The sequence below is a fragment of the Candoia aspera genome, chromosome 1 (assembly GCF_035149785.1).
Source record: "Candoia aspera isolate rCanAsp1 chromosome 1, rCanAsp1.hap2, whole genome shotgun sequence".
Lineage (NCBI taxonomy): Eukaryota > Metazoa > Chordata > Lepidosauria > Squamata > Boidae > Candoia > Candoia aspera.
Genome location: NC_086153.1, coordinates 193,325,100 through 193,350,277, shown reverse-complemented (window position 1 = coordinate 193,350,277; position 25,178 = coordinate 193,325,100). Strand labels below are relative to the sequence as shown.

At 39.7% G+C, this 25,178-nt stretch overlaps 1 protein-coding gene across 1 annotated transcript; it reads left to right on the top strand.

Annotated features, from left to right (window-relative positions):
- Nucleotides 1–4,962: 4,962 nt before the first annotated feature.
- Nucleotides 4,963–24,949, top strand: GORASP2 (golgi reassembly stacking protein 2). Its single transcript, XM_063318204.1, has 10 exons — nt 4,963–5,107; nt 13,188–13,268; nt 14,118–14,321; nt 15,273–15,359; nt 15,735–15,865; nt 17,193–17,325; nt 17,514–17,634; nt 19,107–19,184; nt 21,309–21,419; nt 24,082–24,949. Exons 1-10 carry the CDS (start codon nt 5,045–5,047, stop codon nt 24,438–24,440), a joined length of 1,368 nt encoding a protein of 455 aa, XP_063174274.1. The 5' UTR covers nt 4,963–5,044; the 3' UTR covers nt 24,441–24,949.
- Nucleotides 24,950–25,178: the final 229 nt, after the last annotated feature.

Genomic DNA, 25,178 nt, shown 5'->3' with positions numbered 1-25,178 from the left:
CAGCATCCCACAAGTTAATGGGGAAGCCAGCAGGTAGTCTAAACTTGATTGTGATTGCTGATGCTCCCTGACAGCTTCCCACAAGCAAAGTCAGTGGGGAAGCCAACAGGAAGTTGCAAGTCCAAGGACAGCAGGCAGTCAAGTGGCTGCTGCTAGATGGGGGAGTGAATGAGGGGGTGCCTGAGAGGTGCGGCAAGGGTCAGGGAGGGTGTGCAGTGCAGGTCAGGGAAGGTGCGCAAGGGAGGGAAAGAAGGGAGGGAGGGAGGGAAAGAAGGGAGGGAGGGAGGGAAAAAAGGAAGGATGAAGGAACAGGGAGGAAAGGCAGAAGGGAGGGAAAGAAGGAAAGAGGAGGGGGGGCGAGGAGGGAGAGAAGGAGATTTCCAATGCTTCTTGCCAGCTTCCCATAAGGAAGGTCAATGGGGAAACCAGCAGGAAGTCGGAAGTCGCTTCCACTCCCATTGCTTTTTTGCCTGCCCGTAGTCATTCTGTTTCTTTGTTTAAGTAAGGAAACATCTCTGAAACGATGACCCAATGGGTCACTGGTTGTCTAGTATCTAATAATTTCCAGATTAAATTTAATTTGAGCAATAAGCACGAAGGGTTGTTTAAAAACCCTGATCTTTTTTATTTGGGATTTTTATGTGCAATTTTATACAGTTCTTACTGATTCCCTGTGGTCTGTGTATTTTATGTATTACTTACTTTGGTTTTTAATATTCACTGTAAGACGACCAGATACTTTTATAAACCCTTGATTTTTTTTAATAAGTTCTCCCCAGCAACAGACACAACAAAAGAAAAATTCTATTCAAGTAAGTCTGCATCAGATTTTCACATATTATCTTTACTCCATGTATGTTTTAAAATAGGCCACAACAATTTTTCTACTAGTTTGTATATGTATTTTTATTGTTTGGTCTAATGGTTAAGGCAACAGGCTAGAAACCAGGAGACTGGGAGTTCTAGTCCAGCCTTAGGCCTGAAAGCCGGCTGGGTGACCGTGGGCCAGTCCCTCTCTCTCAGCCCAACTCACCTCACAGGGTTGCTGTGAGGAAGGAGGAAGGAGTATTAGGTATTTTCACCACCCTGAGTTATTTATAAAAAATAATAAAGGCATGATAGAAAATTAAATAAATAAATAAATAATCATCTGCAGATGTTTATATACTGTATAGACTTTATATTATTCAGTATAACAACCCTTTTACTACAGCAGCATCCATAATATCACCCTGTGAACAGCCCCATCACTAATTGAATATCCTACCAAATATATGCGAGCATTAATTTCAATACTTTATTAGCCATTTTTCAGCTTAGGCTGTCAGAGCAGATAATCCAAATAAAAATATAAAGCAATAAAAATAAATCAGAGATAGCAGATAAAATACCAGACTGAAAAAGACTAATAGTGTGAGCCTTTCTTTTCTACTCCAGTATTTAAAGATCTGTTGAATAAAAGATAAGGCTGCTGTGCTATATTTCTTGAGCTGTGGGTAAGCTATGTAGAGGATTCCAGTGTGAACAATATGCCCATATAAAGGGGTTGAAAACAAGAGTCCTACATTGTACCACATTTCTGCTATCACACATGCCTTGACACATGTAGGATCCTGTCAGCAAAATATTGTTCATTTGCTTCAAACTTCAATTCTGGATTCTTGCAACATTTGCAAAGCCAGAGGGTGGTTTTTTTTGCCAGCCAGGCGTCTGCTGGTGATGAAACTTACATTCAACCCAGGTTATCAGGTGTTTGCTGACATTCTGTTATCAATGATCACTAGACCAATAAATCAGCAATGTGATTGTCTTGATGGCACAATATTTACTTGGAAAAGTAAATGTCAAAGACTCTAAAGATGGCACTATTCTGCAGAGGGTAACCATACATAAAAAAGAAGAAAATCTCTTTGTGTCTTGTCACCATATATTTCTGCTGCTACTATGTCTCAGAGCAGGCTTGTGATGGAGCGTGGAGTCCTTTAGGTACAGTGGTTCCAATATATTTACAGTTTCATCAGTTCATCCTGATGACCAAAACCAGTGCCGGACACACTGAACCATAAACTTAGCTTATCAGCTGTATTTGAGCAAACCACTAGGCTAAAATGTGAATGGCTCGGTTACAACTCCTGGAGTTGAATAAACAGAGTGTGAGAGATACTTCCAAAACCGATGAGATACGTTCGCTATTTCTGTTTTTCTTTTTAATGAATGGGCTGCAGTATTTTGCATTAACTTCATAGGTATCAACGATGGTTTAAATTATCTGGTCAGTATTTTGAAGTCTTCAGGGGAAGTTCTGAATATAATGCATTACAGTAGTTTAACTAAGAGGCTGCACTTGGAAAAATATGCCAAGCTATTCTGCCCAGGCATGGGCATCCAGAGGCAGAGACAAAGGGAACACGCTTCACCATGCAAACCCTGCACTGAACAACGCTTTATGCATTTTTAGTGACGTCACATGCGCACACATAAAGGATTAATACATGATTTATATGGCCACTCGTATCACCCAAATTACTCTGGATGGTGTACAAGGATTAAAATCACACACAACATATAACCCCTGGCACCCAAGGATAACCAATAATGCCATTCACAGAAGAAAAAAAGCATATCAACCACAGCAGAAGTTACACTGCAACATCGTGATTCTGACATTCCGGATTCTACAGAAACTTCTATGTCTTTGGGGGGGTTATCAATACCCCCAAACTGAGCTGCATGCGATCCCATGCAGAGCAACCGGAATGCCACCTGAGTGTCCAAATGCCCTGGGCACCCACATTGCCTTTGCTTTATTTGGATTAAGCCAGGCACAAACAGAATATTGGAGGAGAGGACAGCATGTAGCTCCCACAAAAGAGGTGTCACATGTGCAGATTTAGACTTATGCAAAACTGAAGGTTCTGGATACTCAAGGGCAGCCCCATGTAGAATGTGTTACAATAGTTCATACAGGAGGTGCCTAGGGCATGGATGACTGAGACAAGGGCAAGTCAGACCAGGAAAGGGTGTAACTGGCGCACAACTTGCAGTTGTGCAAAGGCCCTCCTGGCCACAACTGCTACCTGCTCCGTGAGCAGGAGTCACAAGTCCAGGAGAACCCCCAGATTATGCACAGGGTCTGTCTGGGGCAGTGCCATCCCATCCAGGACTAAGGATGGTGATTTTCCAGAAACCAAAGGGCTCTGAACACAAAGCCACTCTGTCTTGCCAGGGTTCAGTTTCAACCTGTTGCCCCCACTCCCAGTCCCTGAAGGATACCATGGTCGATGGTATCGAAAGCTGCCAGAAGTCAAGCAGAGCAAGGATGGTCGCACTCCCCATCCCACTCCCACCAGAGATCATCAAAAAGTTATACAGATGGACCAATGGGAAAATATGTGATTAAAAAGGTTGAAATTTACATTGTGTTACGTTCTTAAAGAGAATTTTTAAAAAATGATATATTGTTGGTATATGATGCCCGAGAAATTATCTAGAATGTATAAAGGCACTTCAAATGTATGTTGGAAATATGAACACCATGAAGGGACATTCTATTATGTTTGGTGGACATGTAAAGGAACTAAAAAATTTTGGATTCAACTACATACTTTGATACAGAAGATTTTAAAAATTAATATTCAATTGAAGCCAGAACTTTTCCTTTTAGGACTGATGGATAAACAGTTAGAAAAAAGCCATGGAAGATTATTTCAATATATGATTACTGCAGCGAGATTATTATATGCAGAGATGGAAAGACACTACCCACTATGGAGGAATGGTTGGTGAAACTGACAGACCTTGCTGAGATGGATAAATTAATGTATTTGATTAGAGAAAATACACTATCTACATTTTTGGTGACTGGAAACCCCTTATGGACTTTTTGCATACAAATGAAAAAAATGAACTTGTGATTTATGGATTTGATGACTAGACAGGATAAAGATATTATGCTCTAACTTTAGAGACAGAGGTTAAAATATAATTTTACTTATAACTGCTGTGAAGAATATCAGAGGCCACTTCTTTGTATCTTTTTTCTTTCTTTTCTATAGTTCAACTTTTTTTCTTTTCTTGCACTTTTTGCTTCCTCTTTGCTTTCTTTTTCCTTCCTTATAGTAGTTTGTATTAGTTTTTATCTTCTTTTTTTTATGAAGGTTCAATAAAAATATTTAAAAAACATTGGCTGAGACCTCAAAACATTAAACCAGAAACACTTGCAAAAAACTTGCAGCTTGATGTGTGACGGGCAAGCTACTCTCCCAAGCTACTCTCCAATGAAGCTTGAGACTCAGCGGTGGTTTCCATGTAGTTTCCCTGGCCACTGTATGGAAGCAGGTTGCCTTCTTCCTTGAGATATTCTTCCAGCATCTCAGTCTAGCCTACAGCCTGGAATTTCCTAATGGCCCCCAACCCTGTTTAGGTTCCAAGCCCCACAAGGTCGCCTGAGGTGAATTGTGTTTGAACCAGGCTCACAAAATCTGCGCTGCGGACAGAAGAATTACGGTAGCCGTGGCTCTGGGCCAATTACCGAACAAGCCTTTTCCCTTCTTCACCGCCAGAGAGCAGAACAGGCCGCCTCGAAGTGACGCCCACATACTGACGGTTCTCAGCAGTTTAGTGCCTCACGGGCCTCCGTTGAACCACCTACCAGACGGGCCACGCGTTTATGCTGATTCTCCTTCCTCCTTTCATCTATAAATCCCAGAAAGCATCGCGAGCGAAGGAAAAATTACTTTCCAGAGTGTCCTCGCGGCACGCATGCGCCGAAGCGCTTGCGGCGGGCTCGCTCTTTCGCTCATGCGCCTAGGGCCCAGCAGGTGGCGCTGTCGGGGAGCTGCTGCCACGGAGGCCTCCGCTTCCCAGCGTCCTGCGCACCGAGCGTCCCGGCCCGACGGAGTGCCACGTCTTTGGTGCGGCGGCGGCGGCGGCTGGCGCGAGAGGGGCAGGCGCGGGAGGGCGGGTGCGCCGCGCGTCCGTTTGCGCGCCGGAGGAGCCGCTGCCACCGCGCCGGGCCCGGGTCGTCTGCCGCTGGGCCTGAGCCATGGGCGCGTCGCAGAGCGTGGAAATACCTGGCGGGGGCACCGAGGGCTACCACGTCCTGCGAGTAAGAGGATAACTTGGGGAAGGGGACGGGCGCACGTGGGAAGACAGTGCACGGAGGGGGGGAAGGCACCCCGCGGCTGCGGTTGGGCCCGGCGGGCGAAGCGGGAAGGAGTACGCGAATGCCAGGGGCTGAGGCGGAGGGGAAAGCCGTCTGGCGTCCTATGATTGCGTCTCACGGGTGACTTCCAAGACTGCTGGACTACAAGCCCCATCATGCCAATCCACAAAGCCGGGAGCGGCGTGATGACTTGGAGGGTAATTCAGCCTTTCTCGGATCGTCGCTTCAGAAATACTAGTCACGGGGATATCTGCTTTCCCCCTCCGCCACCCAAATTCCTGCCAGAAATTAGTTTTGCTACTTACCGCTTCTCTTAAAGGAGAGCGTTGCCAGAGAAAGTGGAAACGGAAAACGAAGTGCCCGTTTTTGTTCGTTAAGGAGGAGATGGGCTGGCCGAGAAAGTATCTCCTGTCAGTCGCGTTCAGACTCCCAATAACTGGGCTGAGTGACTTCGGAGAACAATCTGCTATTCATCCTGTTTCAGCAAGTAAACCTTGCTGAATCCAGTAGCAATATCAGTTCATGCAAGGTCTGTTTCATGAGTTTACCTCATCATGGTATTGCTTCTTCCTGGCCTTGGTTTCCCGTTTTGAGTACGATATTGATTTGGTATGCTAGACAAGCCATCCTGTGTGACAGTTAGGTTTCTACTCCTTGATTAACCTGCTTGTTAAATGCAAATGGTCAAAAGACATCATGTACAATATGGGTATCTCTCTTGGGAAAAGCAGTGATCTTGCCACTTCTGCACTATATAATGTAGTCTGTCTTTCCTGTGTTTGGAGAAGTAATTGTTTAATTTAAAAACATAATGATGAGCTTTCAGAGCATAATCAGCTAACAAGCTAATCCCATAGAATTGTGAAATAAACTGTGTTGGCAGTTAAAATAACTGGTGCACGTTAACCCATTACTGAAGCGTGTTAGGAGGTGCAAGTAAGGACAGTTGAGAATCTGGCTCTTCTGTCTTAACTTCACATATCCTAAAACTTACAATCTCAGTGAACATGCTTTGGGTGTAATCAGTAAACGGGTGTCTGTCTACATTTGGGGATTCATTTTATTCTGATTATATGTTGGTGGAGGTGTTCTGGTTTTGCTTTCAGTATTATACATGATTTTTTAAAAGCAGGTATATGATGCAGTTTGAGCATTTTCGGTGCACTTTCTTCAAGTGAATTCCACAAAAATACAGTAGTAAATGGTAGCTTGTCAGGATGTCCAAACTTTCAGATAAATGAAGTTTGTTCATCTCTTTTATCATCATCTGATCCTGGAATAATTGCAACTTTACTTGATTCAAATAATTTTTTTCAGTGTAAATAGGTGTCAAGAGAAAGATTTTCTGTAATTTGCTATTTCAAGGGTTTCTAGGCAAGAGGTGTGAAATACTTCCTTCAAGCTCTGATAAATACTTCAGAAACTAATCATGTTGTCAATTATAGCAAGTTTGGTTCATTTCAAACTAGCAGTAGCCCCAGAGGACATTTGTGTCAGCTTCTTCCCATAAACATAGTTAGAGATCAGATTTGTGTAGGAGTGGTGCATCCCTAACATTCTACCCGACAGTTCTAAGTTTATTGATATACAGCTCTTGGGTAGAGAATAACTTATGCTCTTGGTATCTTGACTGTTGAAGAAGAAGTAAAAGGTAAAACAAATGCAAAGTTATGCTTCTGTGTCATAGAAGCTATATTAATTGTATTTTACACCATTTACATGTCACTCTTTTTCTGATACACCCAAAACAGCTAACAATAAAAAAAAATCAAGAATAAATATTTAGAAAGTAGTGGGGAAAATGATAAATAGTATCAGTAAGGTGCACTAAAACAACATTATGTATTGTATTTAATAGGAAGAATATTTACTTGGGGGGGGGAAATGTAAAGTATCAGTATGGTCAAGAGTGAGTTTATTTTTCCATCCTTGTTTGAGATTTTATGTTTCTCAAAGTCTATAATTAGTTCAATGCTGTGTCAGAATTTTGAAAGCAGCTTTTTATATAGGAGCAGTCTTAATACATATCTAAATGTAGTAAGTCACTGCAGGGCGGGGCATTTTTTGATGGCCAGAGACCATCCTTAAGGTTTGGGAGTGGTGAGGAGCACAATGTGTACTTTGTAGCCATTGACCAGGAAGTCAGCTGTTGATATAGAGTCCTTAGGCAGCTATGAGGCAGTCCTTACTGAATAAAAAACATTTAGATATGTATTAAGACCGTCCCTATATAAAGGCATTGAATTTATGGCAATCTGACTGGTTGTCTTCCTCCTCCTCCCCCTCCTTTTTCCTCTGAGATGTTTTCCTTAGTCATTCATTTTTTATGGAAATTGGTAGTAATCGAACATACCTTTCCTGGGTTTCCCTGTCTGAAATGCTATAATACGTTCACACTTCGAAGGTACTTTCCTGCCAGGCAGTAAAGTCCTGCTCAGTAGAGAAAGCTGTTGCTTGAAATCACAATGGGATTTGCCAGCAAGAGCATTTGTAGTTTCCTTCTTGGTTAGATGGTTAAACTGCTGAGTGAGATAGTGGCTAAATGGGGAATGAGGTGCCATCAGTTTGCTGCATTCTCAGTTCTCCCTTTTTTTCTCTGACTTACCTTAGTTCAGTAACTTCAGGTCTTCTATTGACACTCCTAGGGACAACATAGCAAATTCCTATTATGAATTGGGACAGAATTTAGTCCTTATTTCTGGTTTGTTTTTGTTTTGCATGCTAGTCACAATGTTAAATAGGAATATTCTTCACTAGCTGCATTTAGTAAGAAAGCTAGGAGATTCTGTTGTGGTTCAAATCTGACTAACATCACAGCTCTTCACATGAGGGCCAGAACCAGATAGAGTTGGCCATATGTTCCATCCAGCATAACTTTGCTTTCCCAATCTGTTTGTTAGGCCTCGGAAAGGAAGCTTGAAGGCAGGTATGCAGCTGCTCATACAGCCTGGGGCTAATTAAACAGTATCTTGAATGCCATGGATAGAAGCCATCTGGTTCAAGTAAACTCAAATACAGCTTCCCTTCAGACCTCTTGAGTCAGTCCAAGGAGATGGGGGAAAGCAAATAGAAAGTACTGCATGCAGTCCCACCAAGTACCTAGCTTAAGTCTTCTGCCTTAAAGCAAATGCCTGAACGTGACTTATGACATTCCTACTGTCACTAAGAAGGCATGGGACGGAGGAAGCACCAGCTGCACAGTTTAATTTGTATGAGAATATTAATGAATTAAATATTTTAAAAAATCAGGAAAAATATTTAGTTACAGGCCAATGAAACAAAAGGGATTCTAGAAAGAAGATGATAACTAGTGGAATAGGAAGTATCTGACATTCCTTACCCTAAATCTGACTCTGGATCTAGTGCAGGGTTTCTCAATCAGGATTCTTTGGAACCCTAGGGTTCTGCGAGAGGTCACTCGGGGTTCCTTGGGAAATCACGATTTATTTTAAAAATTATTTCAAATTTGGGCAACTTCACATTAAAGAGGCAAGTTTCATTGTTTATTTTTAGTTTAAGAACACTGATAATGCATATATACAGGCCTACACATGAAATGAATATAATAGTTTTTTAACTTGTGGCCTATATTTGAACCTGAATGTGCAGGGGTTCTCTGAGGCCTGAAAAATATTTCAAGGGCTCTTCCAGGGTCAAAAGGTTGAGAAAGGCTGATCCAGTGACTTTGGATCAGTGGAACCTGGAGCCAGGAAGGACGCATAAAATGAGGAATTTCAGAGTCATACGTTCCTTATTTGACATACAGATAGGCAGATCTCCAGAATGCGAGAAAAGTTCAAAAAGCAGATACTTCAAAAATCTGGCATATCTGTGCAATGTTGTTTCATCTGTGTAAATTTATTGAGGAAAATATACATGGATAAATATAGAAGAGAAAACAGCATATCAGGGGTATGCATAAATATCTGTCAGACAGGAGATATGAATTAAGTAAATGTTAGGTTAAGAACATAAAAGGGGAAATCATGCTGAAGATACTTTAGCTAAATGAAATGAAATGCAGTTCATTCCTACATATAGTTTGGAAAAATCTAACTAGTCTATGACCAAAATAAAAATGTGAGATTGGTTAAACAATTTACTTTACAAGCTTTGATATAGAAATGTGTTAGTTCTTTGCCTGTGTGCTTGCTAAACTAATTTTTGTAAAATTTTTGCACGTTTTAACTTTCACAATATAACTTGTATTTTAGTATTTTTTGAAGACACTTTTTGCCTCAAGCAGTGATTTAGAATAAATACTGTGTGTTTAAGACCCCAAAGAGACACATAACCTCAGGGAAGTTTGAACTCTTAGTACATTTAATAGCAATTAAGTTAATGGTGAACTAGAGACATACAGGGGATTCTTTTTTTTTTTTTTTTACTCTCGAGCATTTTCTGACCTTGTTAATGTCCTTTGAAGCACATTCCATCTTCCTTGTTTCCTTCTGAAGAAAGTGATGAAGCTTACCTTTCTTCTCATAAGTAACTAGAGGTTGTCCAAGACATGAACTTGGAAATGGCAAGGTATTTTTATTGGGTAAAGTAAAAATAAGCAGGAAGGAAGCATATTTCCTTTACTGTGTGGCTTTATATGACGTTTAATTACTGAATATATACATTTCTGCAAATATAATTGGAAAGCCAACTGAGGTTCTCATGGTTCATATAGTAATGAAAAGTTATGCATTCTGTTTTGAACTTGCCATATTACTTACAATAAGAAAATATTGTTACCTAAAATTACTTGCATATTAAATAACTTTTTTCATGTTGAATTTTGGGAATAAGACCATCAAGATTATTGTTTTTGCTTTCTTATGGCCTGTTTAGTTATAGCTCAGGTAGAATGAATGATTGTACCGTACCCTAAAACAATCAACTATATGTAGTTGTTGCTGTGGGACTTCTTAGTATAGGGGATTTATTTTCTTGTAACAATTGAATCAATTCACTTAGAGCTTTTTCTCATGAAAAAGTTGTTTCTGAGTAGTTCAGTGGAATCTTGTAGTAGCCAATTAAAGAGAAAAGAAGTGCAGTCGATTTTAATGGAGTGAACTGAAGCATGGCCTTTAATGCAGACTGTATGTTGAAATGTTTTATTGCATTCGCTCTCTGCTGAACTACCAAAAAAATTCTTATCTTCAGCATTTTGTAATTGATAAACTGGTTGCCACTTTTGCAGGCCTTCTTATCAAAAACTCTTCTTAAACTTTTTGTGTTTTAAAGATCTTATCCACACTAGCTTTAACTACTTGGATTAAATATCAACTTTTAATATTTTAGGTGCTTATAGTTAGCCATGTAGAATTCTAAAATTTCTAAAATAAGAAAATGGCTTTAGAAATGACTTGCAAATAATTCCATGTAAGTTATTTGAATGAGTTTGTGTAAGTTATTAGTGGCAACTAGAAATTATATTTGTAAAACTTTCCTATCACATCTTAGAGATCCAGGTCAGTTCTCTACCATTGTTCTGCCAACTAGAATTTATCAAATGAAGAGCAAGTATCTTCACAGATTCCTTCCTCTCATGCATTCTTATACTTGCAGACCATCAGACCACATATTCCTGGTTTAGATAATGCTATAAATCATGTACTAAATAAAATTTTGATTTATTAACAAATAGTGAATTCGATGGAGTGTTTATTTTTTGGAAACAAAACAGCTTAGGAGCAAGGCATTGTATTTCTCTTTTGGGGCTTCCTAGGTAAATATGTTTTGGTAAATTCAAGTTTTTATTTTAAAGTATTTCCTCTGCTAATACCCATATGTGATGTCTAAGACAGCAGTTTTAGAGGATGGGAGAGTCAAGCTTTCTTCCAAAAACTTTTGACTGGAGCATTCAGCATGATGGTAGTCTTGTTGTTCAGTATAACAATAATCTCAAAACAACTCATGAAGAATATAGGCAGTTATAAATAAAATATAATATTATTTTAAAACAAATTTAAAATGACATGATCCTTCCCAAAGGGTAGTGGCTGTTAATGGGCCTGCATGGTGGCAGCATGCAGCTGAGCAATCTTGTTTAATGGTAGTTTTCTACCTTCCTTCCTTCCTTTCTCTTCCTTGAGGGATTCTTTCCACAAGACAGTTGGTGGTCAGACCAGTTTGTGGGCAGGAAGAAAAAGTCTTCAGAAGATGAAGACTTCCCTTTCTACCCTTTGTTTCCAAATGTATGCGTAAATTAGAGCAGTTACAGATAAGGAATGTAGGGAATTGTCTCAATGCTAATGCTAATACCACTTGTACTAAAAATAGATGATTAATACTTGTTATTGTAAAAGAAGGGCTGCAAGTTACATAGCATAAAATATATACTTCTACTAGTGCAGAATTTGTATGCATACGGTATATGATACATATTGAAGATGCTCTGCTAGCAAATTTAGGTGTAGTTGGATTGTGTTGTTTTCCTGGGCTTTATGGTTGTGATGAAATGTTTTTCTAGCAAAATAACCACAAAAGAGATTAAACAGAATTTCTGAAGACATCGGTAGATAGGCTGGTGTAGCACAGAGTGGCAGGCGGCAGTATTGCAACCAAAACTCTCCCCGCGACCCGAGTTCGATCCCTGCGGAAGCTGGATTCTCCGGGAGCTGGCTCAGGTCGACTCAGCCTTCCATCTTTCCGAGGTCGGTAAAATGAGCACCCAGCTTCCAGGGGAGGGTGACTGGGGAAGGCAATGGCAAACCACCCCGCTCTATAGTCTGCCAAGGGAACGTCGCGAAAGCGGTGTCAGACATGACTCGGTGCTTGCACAGGGGACCTTTCACCTTGGTAGATAGGCTGTGTATAAATATTATCAATTAATGAAATAAAAAAACATTTTTCGTTCTTAGACTTCAGGGCCTCATGGAGCTCTCAAGCTTTCCCCGTGATTAGCTGAAAAGGAATAAAGTGATCACTTGTTTTCTTGATATGCAACAGTTTTTTTTACTACAGTCTTCTGATGATTCAACAATCTGTATACCTTAATCACAGCTTGCTTGCTTAAGCTATTTCCTTCAAGTAATGTACTTAAAAAAAACAACACCTGATGAACACCCATCTCCTGATAATCACCAGAAATAAGTATCTCTGTAATACAAAGAGGAGTGTCAGGGTGCAAGGATAGTATTCTGCTCCTTGAACCAAGTGTATTGTTTCCTGGAATTGTAGTGCAGCTATGCAGGGCTGACGTACAGTCCTGAGAAAAGGTGTGACTACTTTAAGGAGTCACAGAAAGATGCTCCCTTCTTACCTCTGTATGCTCTGAAGCACCTTTTTGCCTCAATCCAAAAACTTCACAGTCCTAATGTCTGTAAATCTCTTTGTTTTCTTCTGTAAATCTTGGCTTGGCTCTAAGCTGTTTAGCCAGCATGTTGGTAGAATTTCCCTCTGAGCCACTGTTATTCTAATACACTGTGGTATTTAAAATATGATCTACATCTTTACCAGTTTATCTTTTCTTGTATAACTTTTTAAGAGCTCTAGCTTCTGTACCATTAATAGCTGTTTATTTCATAGCTAGAACCTTGCTTTCCTTGTTTCAAAAAAGATAGAGAATAACTAATATCTTTGGCCATATGTAATCTAGCATATATTACTAGGTTAATTCATAATAGTAGACCTTTTTTGACAGAGATTGGTTTGTATATTTTGAGAAAAAAGGCTCAGCACAATCAGAAACTTCTGAAAGTTATTGAAAACTACATTTCAAAAGCTGCAGCCCTTAAATTGCTATTGCCCATCTTACAACTGGATTTCCTAAGGTATGTCCAGAGTTAGTGGCTTGATAAATCTGTTATTTCCAAGAGCTGACATACTGTGTATTTGCCTTTTTAAATTGGTTTGGCTCCCTAAAAGTTTGTTTCTCCTGTAGTATACTATTGGCTTTGATTAATGACAGCGTTTATGGACTTTTATTAATGTTTTCCATGCTGGGAATCATAATCCTCCTCCTCCTCCTCCTCCTGGCTATCAAACCAGTTATATTTTCCCTCTGATTTTCCATTTGATGTTTATATTCTAGGTGCAAGAAAATTCACCAGGACATAGAGCTGGATTGGAGCCATTCTTTGATTTTATTGTTTCTATTAACGGTTCAAGGCTGGTAAGTGAATCCTCAAATTAAAACTCATGGGTACTAGCCTTGTTGGATAGATACCTGAAAACCTAAATCCAGGTTTATAACTTTACAATCTAATGTTACAGAGTTAGGCCTGGGGAGGACAGGTAATAATCTTTTCCCAATTGAAAAGAGCTCTTGACTCATAAAAAATAACTTGAGACCTGTTCACATTGTACACGCTAGGAAGCTAGTTGGGGTATTGTTGATTTATTGTTGTTTGTTTGTCCAGTCAACATGCAAATGCTGATAGAAAGTTAGTACATTGTATATGGTTTATTGCGAGGAATGAAGGTTTCCCTTGACATAAAGTCCAGTTGTGTCCGACTCTAGGGGGCGGTGCTCATCTCCGTTTCTAAGCCTTAGAGCCGGCGTTGTCCGTAGACACTTCCGGGTCATGTGGCCAGCATGATGACACGGAACGCCATTACCTTCCCACCGAAGCGGTACCTATTGATCTACTCACATTTGCATGTTTTCGAACTGCTAGGTGAGCAGGAGCTGGGACTAGCAACGGGAGCTCACCCCGCCGCGCGGTTTCGAACCGCCGACCTTCCGATCGACAGCTCAGCGGTTTAACCCGCAGCGCCACCACGTCCCATGCGAGGAATGAATAATGACTAAAATTATAAGTGCATGCTTCTTCCCATTTTGTTATACAGAAGTGAGAGCTGATTATGTTAGGAAAAGCATAAGTTTAATGCTAAGAATATACAAAATGTTCTGTGCAAAATGTTTTTCTGTCAAGTACTTCAAAATGCCGATACATTGCTGCATAGTGTGAACATAACTGCAAATGAACTCAGCAAATTAAACCCTTTATACCTTTCTTAGAATAAAGACAACGACACACTCAAGGACCTGTTGAAAGCCAATGTGGAAAAGCCAGTTAAAATGCTGGTCTACAGCAGCAAAACCTTGGAGCTCCGAGAGACATCCGTAACTCCCAGCAACATGTGGGGAGGACAGGGTTTGCTGGGAGTGAGCATTCGGTTTTGCAGCTTCGATGGAGCCAATGAGAATGTGTGGCACGTGCTGGTAAGCAGAAACTCCATTTTTCTTAGAGAAGAAAATCATTCACTCCAGATCTTGTGTGCAGCATCTTCCGGCTTTAACTGCCTTTTAGCTGTGAATGTGCTTGTACTTACAATGGGAATTTATCACCTATTTTTACTAACTGGCATAGAAATAATTCAGTCAAAGTGTGATGGGCATCATAGAATTTGTTGCATATCCAAAAATAAAGCTTTTCTATGTCTTTCTGGCAGGTTTTTTTTAAAACAAGGAACAGATAACATTCAACAGCACAGCAATGTATTTAATGTATTATTACTCTGTATGGGATCCTCCCCTTTCCCCAAAAAACAGCAATCAATGTGCAAACTTACGCTTTTTGGCATATACCTATATATACACATTTTCAACATCTTCCCTATCTTGAAGGCAGCATATTTTTTCCTGAAGTGCACATTTCTTTTGTTAAGGAAACTTTGAAAAGTATTTTAACGGTTATGTGGGCTAATGTGGCAAAAGTTGGGGGCAAATCTGAACCAAATTGACTCTTGGGGTTTCATTTTCTCTCTTTCTCTCCCCCCTCTTTTTCCCTCCCTCCATATAAAGTGCTGAATTTTTTTCCCAAAAATGTTTTAACTAAAAATTGAAACACCGGTTGTCCTATTTTATCCTCTGTCGCTTGGCCAGGGAGACTAACCTTGTCTGGGCTTGAAAGCTGAGTAGGGTTGGGCCTGGTCAGTACTTGGATGGGAAGCCATCATGGAATCCCAAGACTTTGCGCTAGATTGGGAAATAGAAAAAATATCCTCAGGGAAGATAGGGCAAACTATTTGCTTACTGTTGATGAAAAACAGCATGGGTGTGACCAGGAGTTGAACTTGATTTGAGAGAGTTTTCTCTTTTTTAATCTCTTTTATACTTTTCTTAGTTTGGTTAAAGTATTCAACATTTTTCAATTTTCTGTCTTGAAACTAGGAAGTTGAATCAAATTCTCCTGCTGCACTTGCAGGCCTTAGACCTCATAGTGACTACATTATTGGGGCAGATACTGTCATGAATGAGGTAAATATGTATTTCGTTTATTTAAAAAATCAAGACTTACCCTTTTAGACTGAAATCAGGCTGCTCATAATAATTTAAAATTGGCTTTGTGATAAGCATTGTTGAGCTTTACTTTTGAGTAGACATACATAACCTACAAATTAAAACACTGCTGTTATAAGAGCAGAAAGAACAAGTGAAAACTGTAAGGAAGGCTTATTTTATAACTTGTGAGTGTCTTCTTTATTTTTACGTATCAGCTGAAATAAACAGTGAATGTTCACATCTCCTAAAATGACCAGTTCCTTCTGAATTTCAGAACATTAAAGTTATGTTTGCATGGCTATACCAGGCCTTGGATATTAGAGTGTCAACTAAATATGTTCTTTTCCTTAGTCTGAAGATTTATTCTCTCTTATTGAAACACATGAAGGCAAACCATTAAAACTTTATGTATACAACACTGATACTGATAATTGTCGAGAAGTGGTTATTACCCCAAACACTGCGTGGGGTGGAGAGGGAAGGTAAGCTGATTTCCTTCAAAGAGATGTGAAGTGTGATTAAACTTGCCATTATGGCACTATTTCTGGGTTGTTTGTCTGTCTGTTTGTTTATTTTTCAAATTTTGCCACTGCCCATCTCCCTCCAGAAGAGTTCCCACACAATCAGCTTTGTACCAGACTGGGCAGGTACAATGACAAGTAGATTAAATACTTTCCATAGACTGAATTTACATTAAGCATTTAAAGGTATTTGTTGCTGAGCCAAGAACTCCATTTGCACTTTGAACTGGCAGAATATATGAGGAATGATTTGCTAGTGTGATTCTGTTTTACAATGAAGCGTCTTGTGATAAAACTCATGCCAAAACATAACTCACATGCTGCAAGATTTTGTTCATCCCCTTTTATTGAACACAAGTGCTTAAAGTATGTAAAGTACTTTAAAAATAAATGCATTCATTTTCAGCCTCTTGAGTGAATAGTGTAATTGCCATCTAGACTTCAGTTAATTTAGAAAATAAATATCCATTTTATGTGGTTATGGTTCTTTGTCTTGGCTGTATAACAACATAGTTCTCCATGTGACCTGTAGGTTATAATGAGCTCCCTTCAAGTTTATATAAGCCGCCTCATGTATTAAAATGCCCCTGTATCATGAGAAATCAAGGGTTCTGCATTTTGCTCCTTCTTAGCTGAAAAGAGAGTGGTATAAAGGCAAATGTGAAAAATGACAGCAGAAGGATACGTCTATATTCCCATGAGGCTTGGGATTTCTGTATAATTACGTAACTCTATCTGGTGTCCCTGAAAGGCTGTATTCTGAGAGCGGTTTCGTTCCCTGGTCGATTGTGCAGGTGTAGGTTCTGGGGTGGCTGCAGAACAGCTCCCTTTTGCATGACAAGTGGCCAGAAGACATTCTCTGGACTCCCCTGAGAGTAGGCAGGGCTAAGTACAGAAAGGCTGCCATCAGTAAGAAAGTTTTGGCCCTGAAAGCTATTCTCTGGAGTTGTTCACTAGATGCTTTAGGCCACAGGACTTTATATGCCCAGCCATTCAAACGACTCTAGCTAAAGTGTTGTTTTATGCTGTCTCGGTGGCAATAGTTTTTAATTGCTCTAAGGTTGTGTAAGCTGCTTTGGAAATGAGGACAAACCTTAAAAATGAATTGAAGTTGATGGCTGTTTTCAATAGCGTGCATCTGCTGCGATTAGTTTCTGAAACAAAATATGGATACTTAAGGATATTGTTTGAATTCTGTCCATTCAATTCCCCAAAGGTGATCCTTCGGCATGGGGTCGGTGTGAACATATTTAGGGCTAGTCTTATTTCTTTTTCTTTATATTTAAAGCCTAGGTTGTGGCATTGGCTACGGATACTTACATCGAATACCTACTCGCCCTTTTGAAGAGGGAAAGAAAATTTCTCTTCCAGGGCAGTTGTCTAGTACACCTATTAGTCCACTCAAAGATGGCTTTACAGAAGTAAGTTGTCATCGTTTGTTTGTTTTTTTGCAACCTATACTGCGATTCTCCTAAGCACTTCTGGCGGAATAAGATTCCTGTTTCGTAGCGTACTATTCCAGTACGCCTGTCCTTTTCTAAACATTTATTTCCTTGTGCCACCTTAAGAAGCAGCAGATCTTTGGTAAAAGAGTGTTGTTTTTAATTAGGTGCAGCTGTCTTCAGTTAATCCCCCCTCTTCACTGCCACCTGGAACTACAGGAGCAGAACAGGGCCTGGCTGGGCTTTCCATTAACTCAACTCCTGCTGTCCCCAGCGTGCTCAGTACAGGTACCAGTGTTCTGTTTTCTAAATGTAGTTATATCAGGGGTAAATGATGGTCTGTTTTACTTACATGCTATGTACAGTAATGTCCTGTAAAGCTACAAAATGGAGCATTACTGGAAGGCTGGGTGGAAAAGGGCCTGGTTCTTGCAGAAGAGGCCAGATGTTAAAATCTCAGTTTCTATCAATAGAATTCCGCCAACTTGATTCCTTTTTTGCTATAGTCTTATGAGCCTGCAATAATTTGGTTCTGAGGGTGGGGGACACTCTGGAACAGCATACAATGTGGCACAAGGTTTTTTGTTAAGGAGAATGAATGAGCAAATATTAGAAGCTGACGCGGTGGCGCTGCGGGTTAAACCGCTGAGCTGTCGATCGGAAGGTTGGCGGTTCGAAACCGCGCGGCGGGGTGAGCTCCCGTTGCTCGTCCCAGCTTCTGCACACCAAGCAGTTCGAAAACATGCAAATGTGAGTAGATTAATTGGTACCGCTTCGGCGGGAAGGTAACGGCGTTCCGTGAGTCATGCTGGCCACATGACCCGGAAGTGTCCTATGGACAACGCCGGCTCCAAGGCTTTGAAACGGAGATGAGCACCGCCCCCTAGAGTCGGACACGACTGGACTTTACGTCAAGGGAAACCTTTACCTTTACCTTTACCTAATGCATCCAAAACAGAAATTATGTTTTCTTTCCTATCCAACAATTCTCTACATTTTTAAGGTTTTAGAAAATGTTTTAAAAATAATCTCTTTGGACAAATTTTATGTAAATTAGGTAGTCAATAGCAGCCAGCATTGGCTATACCTCACCTACTTTTGTCCCCTTGAGATAAAACAAGGGAATAAGCGGCTTATACTAAGTTCCCATTTCTCTTGCAAACCAATTACGAGCCACAAAACAGTCCAATCGCATTGCTTAGAACAGAAGGAACCCTCAAAACACACAAGCATTGAAGCAGAGTTCTCAAAACACACATTTCAAGCTCATAACATTTTGCCCATCTTAGGGGTTCCTCTTTGCATGAGCTCTTTCCCCACTTGTGTTGAGCACTTTAATCCAGTGAAGTATGAGAAGAGGAACGCTGTTTCCTGCCAAATCATTTTGTAGCAAAGATGATGTATCTGCCCAAGAAGGTAAAATAGATTACTTGGGGATAAGCACAATTTGTTTTACTTATTTACTCATTTCTTCATTTTAGAAAAAAAATTACAAAACAGTTACCTAAATTAATTCTTTATTTTGGCTTGTTTTTTTATTTATTTTCAACACAACCTTGAGGGACATGCTCTGTACGCTAAAGGACCTAGTCTCTGGCATCTCTATCTTTAAAAAAAATCTGAAAGCAGCTAATAATAAAGATTTTTGCTAGAAAACCTAGAGGCTACTTCCAAGGTAGATAGGCCCTCGCTGCTCAGAAGTTTTTCTAGATATGTTCAAAATAGCATTTGAAAGATAACATGGCATGATTTTTCATTAGGTGTTCCTACAGTGCCATTATTGCCTCCCCAAGCAAATCAGACTCTTCCTCCAGTTCACTCAGCAGCTCCGTTACCAGGTATGTGATACAAACGTGGATGAACGTTCTTGCACGTAACAGTAAAAAGGATGTTTTTAAATGGAGGACAGTCTTCGAAACTTCTTCCTTCATTCAGATCACTACTTGAGTGGAAGTTTTTTAGTATTTGAACTGTGTCATAAATATCATTGGTTAATTTTCAGATGCCTCTTTTAGAATGTAATTTTAGATGTAGTAAATCTCCATTTTCTTACTTATTTATCACATTTTTCCACCGCCCATCCCAACAATGACTCTGGGCAGTTTACAAGTGAATTTAAAACAGTAAAAAATTAAATATTGATTTTAAAAGATACCTTATAAAATATACATATACAAATATACTAAAAACTCTAAAATATATGAGATCTAAAAGCCAAGATGGTGAGATCACAGTCTTGATAAAATTACCGGGGCTGCATCAAGGTGCCAGCCATCCCCATGACAAACCCACCCCAAGCGGGGTGGCACTTATGCTGAAGGTAGGGGGTGATGTAAGAATATCTTGAGAATTATATGCCAACCAAATAAATGATGTTAATTACATTTCAATAAATATGTATGTGGCCAAATGTACAATTTTAATTAATTGAAAATCATCCCTCATTTTATAGATGTTACATTATAAAAATGAAATTAAAATGTAAAAACAAGATATATTTTCATTCCATATTATATGAATATAGAGAGCCAGTTTGTGTAATGGTTAAGGCATCAAGCTAGAAACTGGGGGACTGTGATTTCTAGTCCTGCCTTAGGCATGAAGCCAGCTGGATGATTTTGAGCCAGTCATTCTCTCTCAGCCCTGGGAAGCAGGCAAGGGCAAACCACTTCCAAAAAATCTTACCAAGAAAACTGTAGGGACTAGTCCAGGCAGTTGTCAGGAGCCAGCCCTTACTTGAAGGCACACATCAAGCACATACGTCCACACACAAAAATTATATGAATATACCAGAACCAAAATGATCTTAATTTAAGAATTCTTTGAAGAAAACCTTCCAGGACTGGCTTCCATGGTCTATTCAGTGGACAGTTCAGTTGATATTCAATTGATAAATCAGTCCTAATGAGAATCTGACATAAACTGAACTTTGCAAGAGCAATTCTCTTTTAGGTTTGTGTCGGCTAAAGTTCTTTGTTAAGTTAATATGTTTAAAATATGAGTTCGTACAAGATAAAAACATAATTAAAATTTACTTGGCATAAAGCAACCTAAAATAGTATAAAGAACTTCAAAAGAAATACAGAAATCAGAACACAATATATTTAATTGTAAAATATTGGAAGAGAATGCAGACAATCTTATTTTTGATACAGGTGTTTGCAGTTATTGGAGCCAGATAAACCAGAACGTGTATACCAATGTTGTACTAGCTACAGCGACTCCTGGTTTGTTTCATACTCAAATCAGAGTGCTGTTTTTGTCTTTTAATGCCCTAAATGAGTATAATGATTCTACCTTAAGGCTAGCACTGAAGGCCTTGCATGATTGGATTACCTCCAGAGTGATCCAGACTAGATCGGGATGTTCTAACAGTTTTTGACTGAGTAGTCTTTGCACAATCCTAATACATACTATAATGTCTGGTCTGTAAGGAGAGAACTGCACTGTTGTAGCAGTTAAACCTATAAGACTATTGGAAACATTTTCTAGTTTATAAATAACAAGACCTTTTACTCCTTGCCTATCTGTGGCACTTGGGGACAGTATTCATACAAGTTTCTGAACACCACAGAAGAAACTGTTCTCTTGACAAAAGATTATTTAAAGATATATAACACAGAGGATTATAGGGGAAAAAAGCATTCATAGTATATAGTTGTCTCTCTTGTAGACAGACTGCTTCTTACTATACCATGTGGGGAAAGGAGGCACACACTGGCTCCTTCCATACATCTGTACCATGCCCATTTCTTGAAGTACTATGCATGGCCAAGGAAGGATGCACTCTTCTGGATCTTGTAGGACATCCATGTGTCTAATGTTCTCTCTCCAACATACTGTGATTGTTAGAAAAGACTCAAAGTGTTCCTCAAATAAATTAAGTTTCTTTGTTATTTTTTTCTTTTTCTGCTTCTGCAAGTAGTGTAAACTTCTGAAATTTAGCATCTTATTTTTATTAGGACTGATGACTTTACCTGCTGGACTTCCCAACCTGGGGAACATCCCTAACTTGAATTTACCTGGTCCACACATAATTCCTGGTCCTGGATTAGCAGACATTGGGCAGCCGGGTATGTTTTGATACATTTCTGAACTGGCATCTGATAAGCCAGCCTAACTATTTTAGTCCAGCTGCACATAACTTTTATGTAATCACTACATGATCTTAAGCTTACAATAAGTAAGGCATTCAGTTGTTTGTTTGGAGCCTGTACAATTCAGTGTCATCACATTTGGACCCCATTCAGGTGAAAAAAAAAATACCCTGAGATCCTGTGGAGAATCCTGTGAAAGGAGGATATTTTTTGGTTGTTATTCTTGTAGTCCCCAACACTACTGTGCATTAGTGTACAATTTGTACTCCTAGCTTCTTCCAAAAGTTGCTACCAAATTATAATTGATAGAGAGAAGGGAAATACATGGAGATTAACTTTTATTATTTTATTTTAATATTAATTAGATTTAACTTTAAATTATTTTAAATTAAATTTAGTTTCTGTCCTGGTTCTTTTTTGGAGTGCCACTTCACCCCCTCCCCATCACACACTAAGAGGCCAGTTGTGGCTGTTTTCCTAAAAGTAGGTTACAGAATCAGTCCTGTAAAGTTTCAGAAATTTCCCAACATTCTGGAACAGCTTTGGTGGGATATGGAGGGATTATCTGGAAGAAGAAAGCGGTCACTGTTAATATTATTCTCCTTCCAGAGAAAATATCCAAGCCCCTGGTATTAGGCTAGCAAACTTGTATTTGTTTAGTGGGATTTTGCTATTGTTTTCAGATTTGCTAGGGAGGATCTGGTTGACCATTTGATAAAGAACAAACGTTTCGCCTGATCCAGCTGAAGATTTGAGGGTGGATGCTCTGGAGGTAGAGGAAGGGAGAATCCATTTTGTGGGCACTCTTGTTCCATCACCAGGAGGACTCCATTAGATATACTCCAGTGCTTTCTGGAATCTCAGAGTCAGAACAGAGGTTAAAGAGCCTCTGTTAAAGAGCCAGGTCTTTGCTCTTCTTGTGACTAGTGAATAAAGGTGTAAGATGCTGTTACTGTTGCTTTTAAGCTGTTTCCATACTTTTCCAACCCAATGGAAAGTTGGAAAGAAATTGCATAAAGATATTCAGGACTCAGTCTCCTGTCTATCCATCAGCAGGATAATTTTCTAGGACTGGGAAGCTAGCAAAAGAAAGACTGAATTCAAAAATGAGCCAGATCAGGCTGTGGAGGAAAAAAAAAAATCCAAAAATGGCCCCAGCAAGAGAGGCAGTTGGAAAGTAGCTTGGGATGTTCCCGGCTTCTCCATTCTGAGCCTCCTCTCTCCTGGCCATGTGACCCCGAGTGGAGGGGTTGTAGCTCGTGTTAGTTCATTGTGCAGAAGAAAATCCAGGCACGTCCTATGGCTGCTTTGGGTAAAGGGCCTGGGAAGAATTCCAGAAGCCATGTTCTGCAGGCTTTCATCACCTTGTTTTATCTTTAGTGCAGAATACTCACAATCGCTGACTGAAGCTTTACTCTGGAACAACAGAGACCATAAAATCTGGAATAATGCACATAGAAACTTCATTGGTCACGATTCCTAATAGTGATGCCAGGACTTGGTTTTAGGCCCTGGGGGGGGAAAAAGTAAAATATTTTGGTCCTGTGTACTGGCTTTGTAATGTAAAGCAAAAATACTGGTCAGGATGCTGTTATGTGCTAGAAATTAAAACTAGCTTTGACATTAACGGGACCAAATTTCATATTTTATTGGCATACTTGAAAGAATAAAAAGTAAGGTTAGCTCTTTTGGATTCATTGTTATTGAGGGTAGAGGATCACTGTGGAATAAAAGTCTTCCTTTGTGAATACAAAGTACAGTACCACATTTACTGCATAGAAATACAGGAAGCTCTGAATCCTGACATATAAACTGACTTTTTATTCAAGTCATTTTCCTGTGTTCTTCTTGAATAGATATTGGATGGAATGGGATTCAGAGGACTGTGAAAACAGAACCATATGCACTTTAGTTTGTCTGCTTGTTTTTGCCTAATAGTTGTTCATTCATTTGGACTCTATAAATTGCAAAAAGGAATGTGACTTTCTGGTGGGGGAGCGGGGAAGGATTCTCATATGAAATATCTGCTCCAGAAGAAGTTGACACAGCAGTCTGAGCCTTTGGTGGGCTCTGATTAATATGAGAGCTGGCCATCTGTGGGCAATAAGGAGTGCTTAAATGGTGGCCCATGATCCTCTGAAGGTCATGAGGAACTTTTAAGGGAGTAACAATTTTTTGGACCTTGCTCAGACAAAGCAAATTGTTGTTTTAGTGTTTATTCCCAATGAAATGTTTTTTTTAATAAAGTTGGAAGGGCCTGTCAACATTTTATATCATAGCTGGATTAAATGATTAAAAGTGGCATGTTTATTTCTTGCCCAACCCTAACCCTAATGAAATCATTGGTATATTATCACACTTTCATTTATCATTTGAGGGGGTCATGGCACTGCAAAATTTGAGAACCTCCAGGAAATTCATCTCTGAAGCAGATCTTGCTCACTCTGCACATCTGTAGGAAGCCTTAAGGAAAGCTCCTCTTTGGCTGTTTGTATACATCTTCACCATCGCCCTTGTAATACACAGGTGTAGTGTGCTAAAATTTCTACTTAGAAATAACATAGTCCTGCGGGCTGACGACTTACACAGGTATGGCTGAATAGACTGCAAGTTTGCTTTTGTCTTCTGATGTTCTTAGGATTGCCACCACTTCCTTCCTTGCCTCCAATCAACCTCTCTGGAATTGCATCTCTCCCACCGGAATTCCTTGCCCAGTTCCCACTGGTCAATGAGCTACCCACTCTGCCTGCAGATCTATTGTCTTCTGCTCCTCCTGCGGCAAGCTTACCTGCGAATCCTGGCACTACTGTAAATGTGGAACAAACCTCTGCACTCATCCTGGATACTGCTGTTCCTCCTCCCATGATTGCTGCTGCTGCTGCTAGTGCTCCCACTGCCAAGGCACTGTCTCCCGAAGACAGGGGAGACGGGATACCTGCCTTCAGTGAAAAGCCAGCACCCTTGGTCACAGATACAGCTGGGTCTGAATCATCATAACTTCAGCTGATTGGTTGGATTGGGCTTGGTATATTTATTCAACAGCAGCATATGCAAACTGTCATTACTTTCATGCTAGTTTGTATTTTGCTGTCAGAATTCTTGTAAATATACAGAAGGTGACTTAAGGGTCCGGATTTTTACAGTGGGCTTGGTGTAGGGTGGGGAAAGGGGAAGGAAGTGCTTATGTTTAACAGAAGTAAAAAGGAAATATCAAGGTAGGATATGCAGGTGTCAGCTGCCAAAATTGAGGAATTTTTTAAAAGTTAATCTGACTTCAATAGGCCACCTTGCTTGCTTTTTTTCCCCACAAATTTGCTTCTCTTAGAAATGAACAAGTAATTCATGCTTGTGGTATATGAAAACCTTTTTTCTTGTACTTTGCAAGAATTAGAACTTTGGTAATACATTGTGAGGGGTAAAAGTATTTACTTTTGTCCAAGTTGTATATTTTAGCAGTATAAAGATCTTCAAACTAGAGCTGTTTTATTAAAAATTTCAGAATGTGACTTGTCAATTCAGCCTCATTTTTAAATCTGCCCATATGCAGATCTTTCTGTCAAGCTACTGCCCTTACCTAAACTTAACCACTGTTGCTTTGCTTTATAAGCCCACTGTGAAAAGCATTGTGAAGGAATCAAAAGGAAACCTCTTAATGTTGGACACGGCTCAAAAACAGGAAAATGAAACTTTTGACTTTTTTTTTTTTTTTTGTAAAACAGCTTGTATTAAAAGAGC

Bases quoted from the DNA above. Each gene is read 5' to 3' on its own strand.
- GORASP2 (XM_063318204.1), top strand. From the start codon at position 5,045: ATGGGCGCGTCGCAGAGCGTGGAAATACCTGGCGGGGGCACCGAGGGC. The intron at 13,269-14,117 runs GTAAGTGAATCC...TACCTTTCTTAG, and splicing joins CTATTAACGGTTCAAGGCTG to AATAAAGACAACGACACACT. The intron at 21,420-24,081 runs GTATGTTTTGAT...TGATGTTCTTAG, and splicing joins AGCAGACATTGGGCAGCCGG to GATTGCCACCACTTCCTTCC.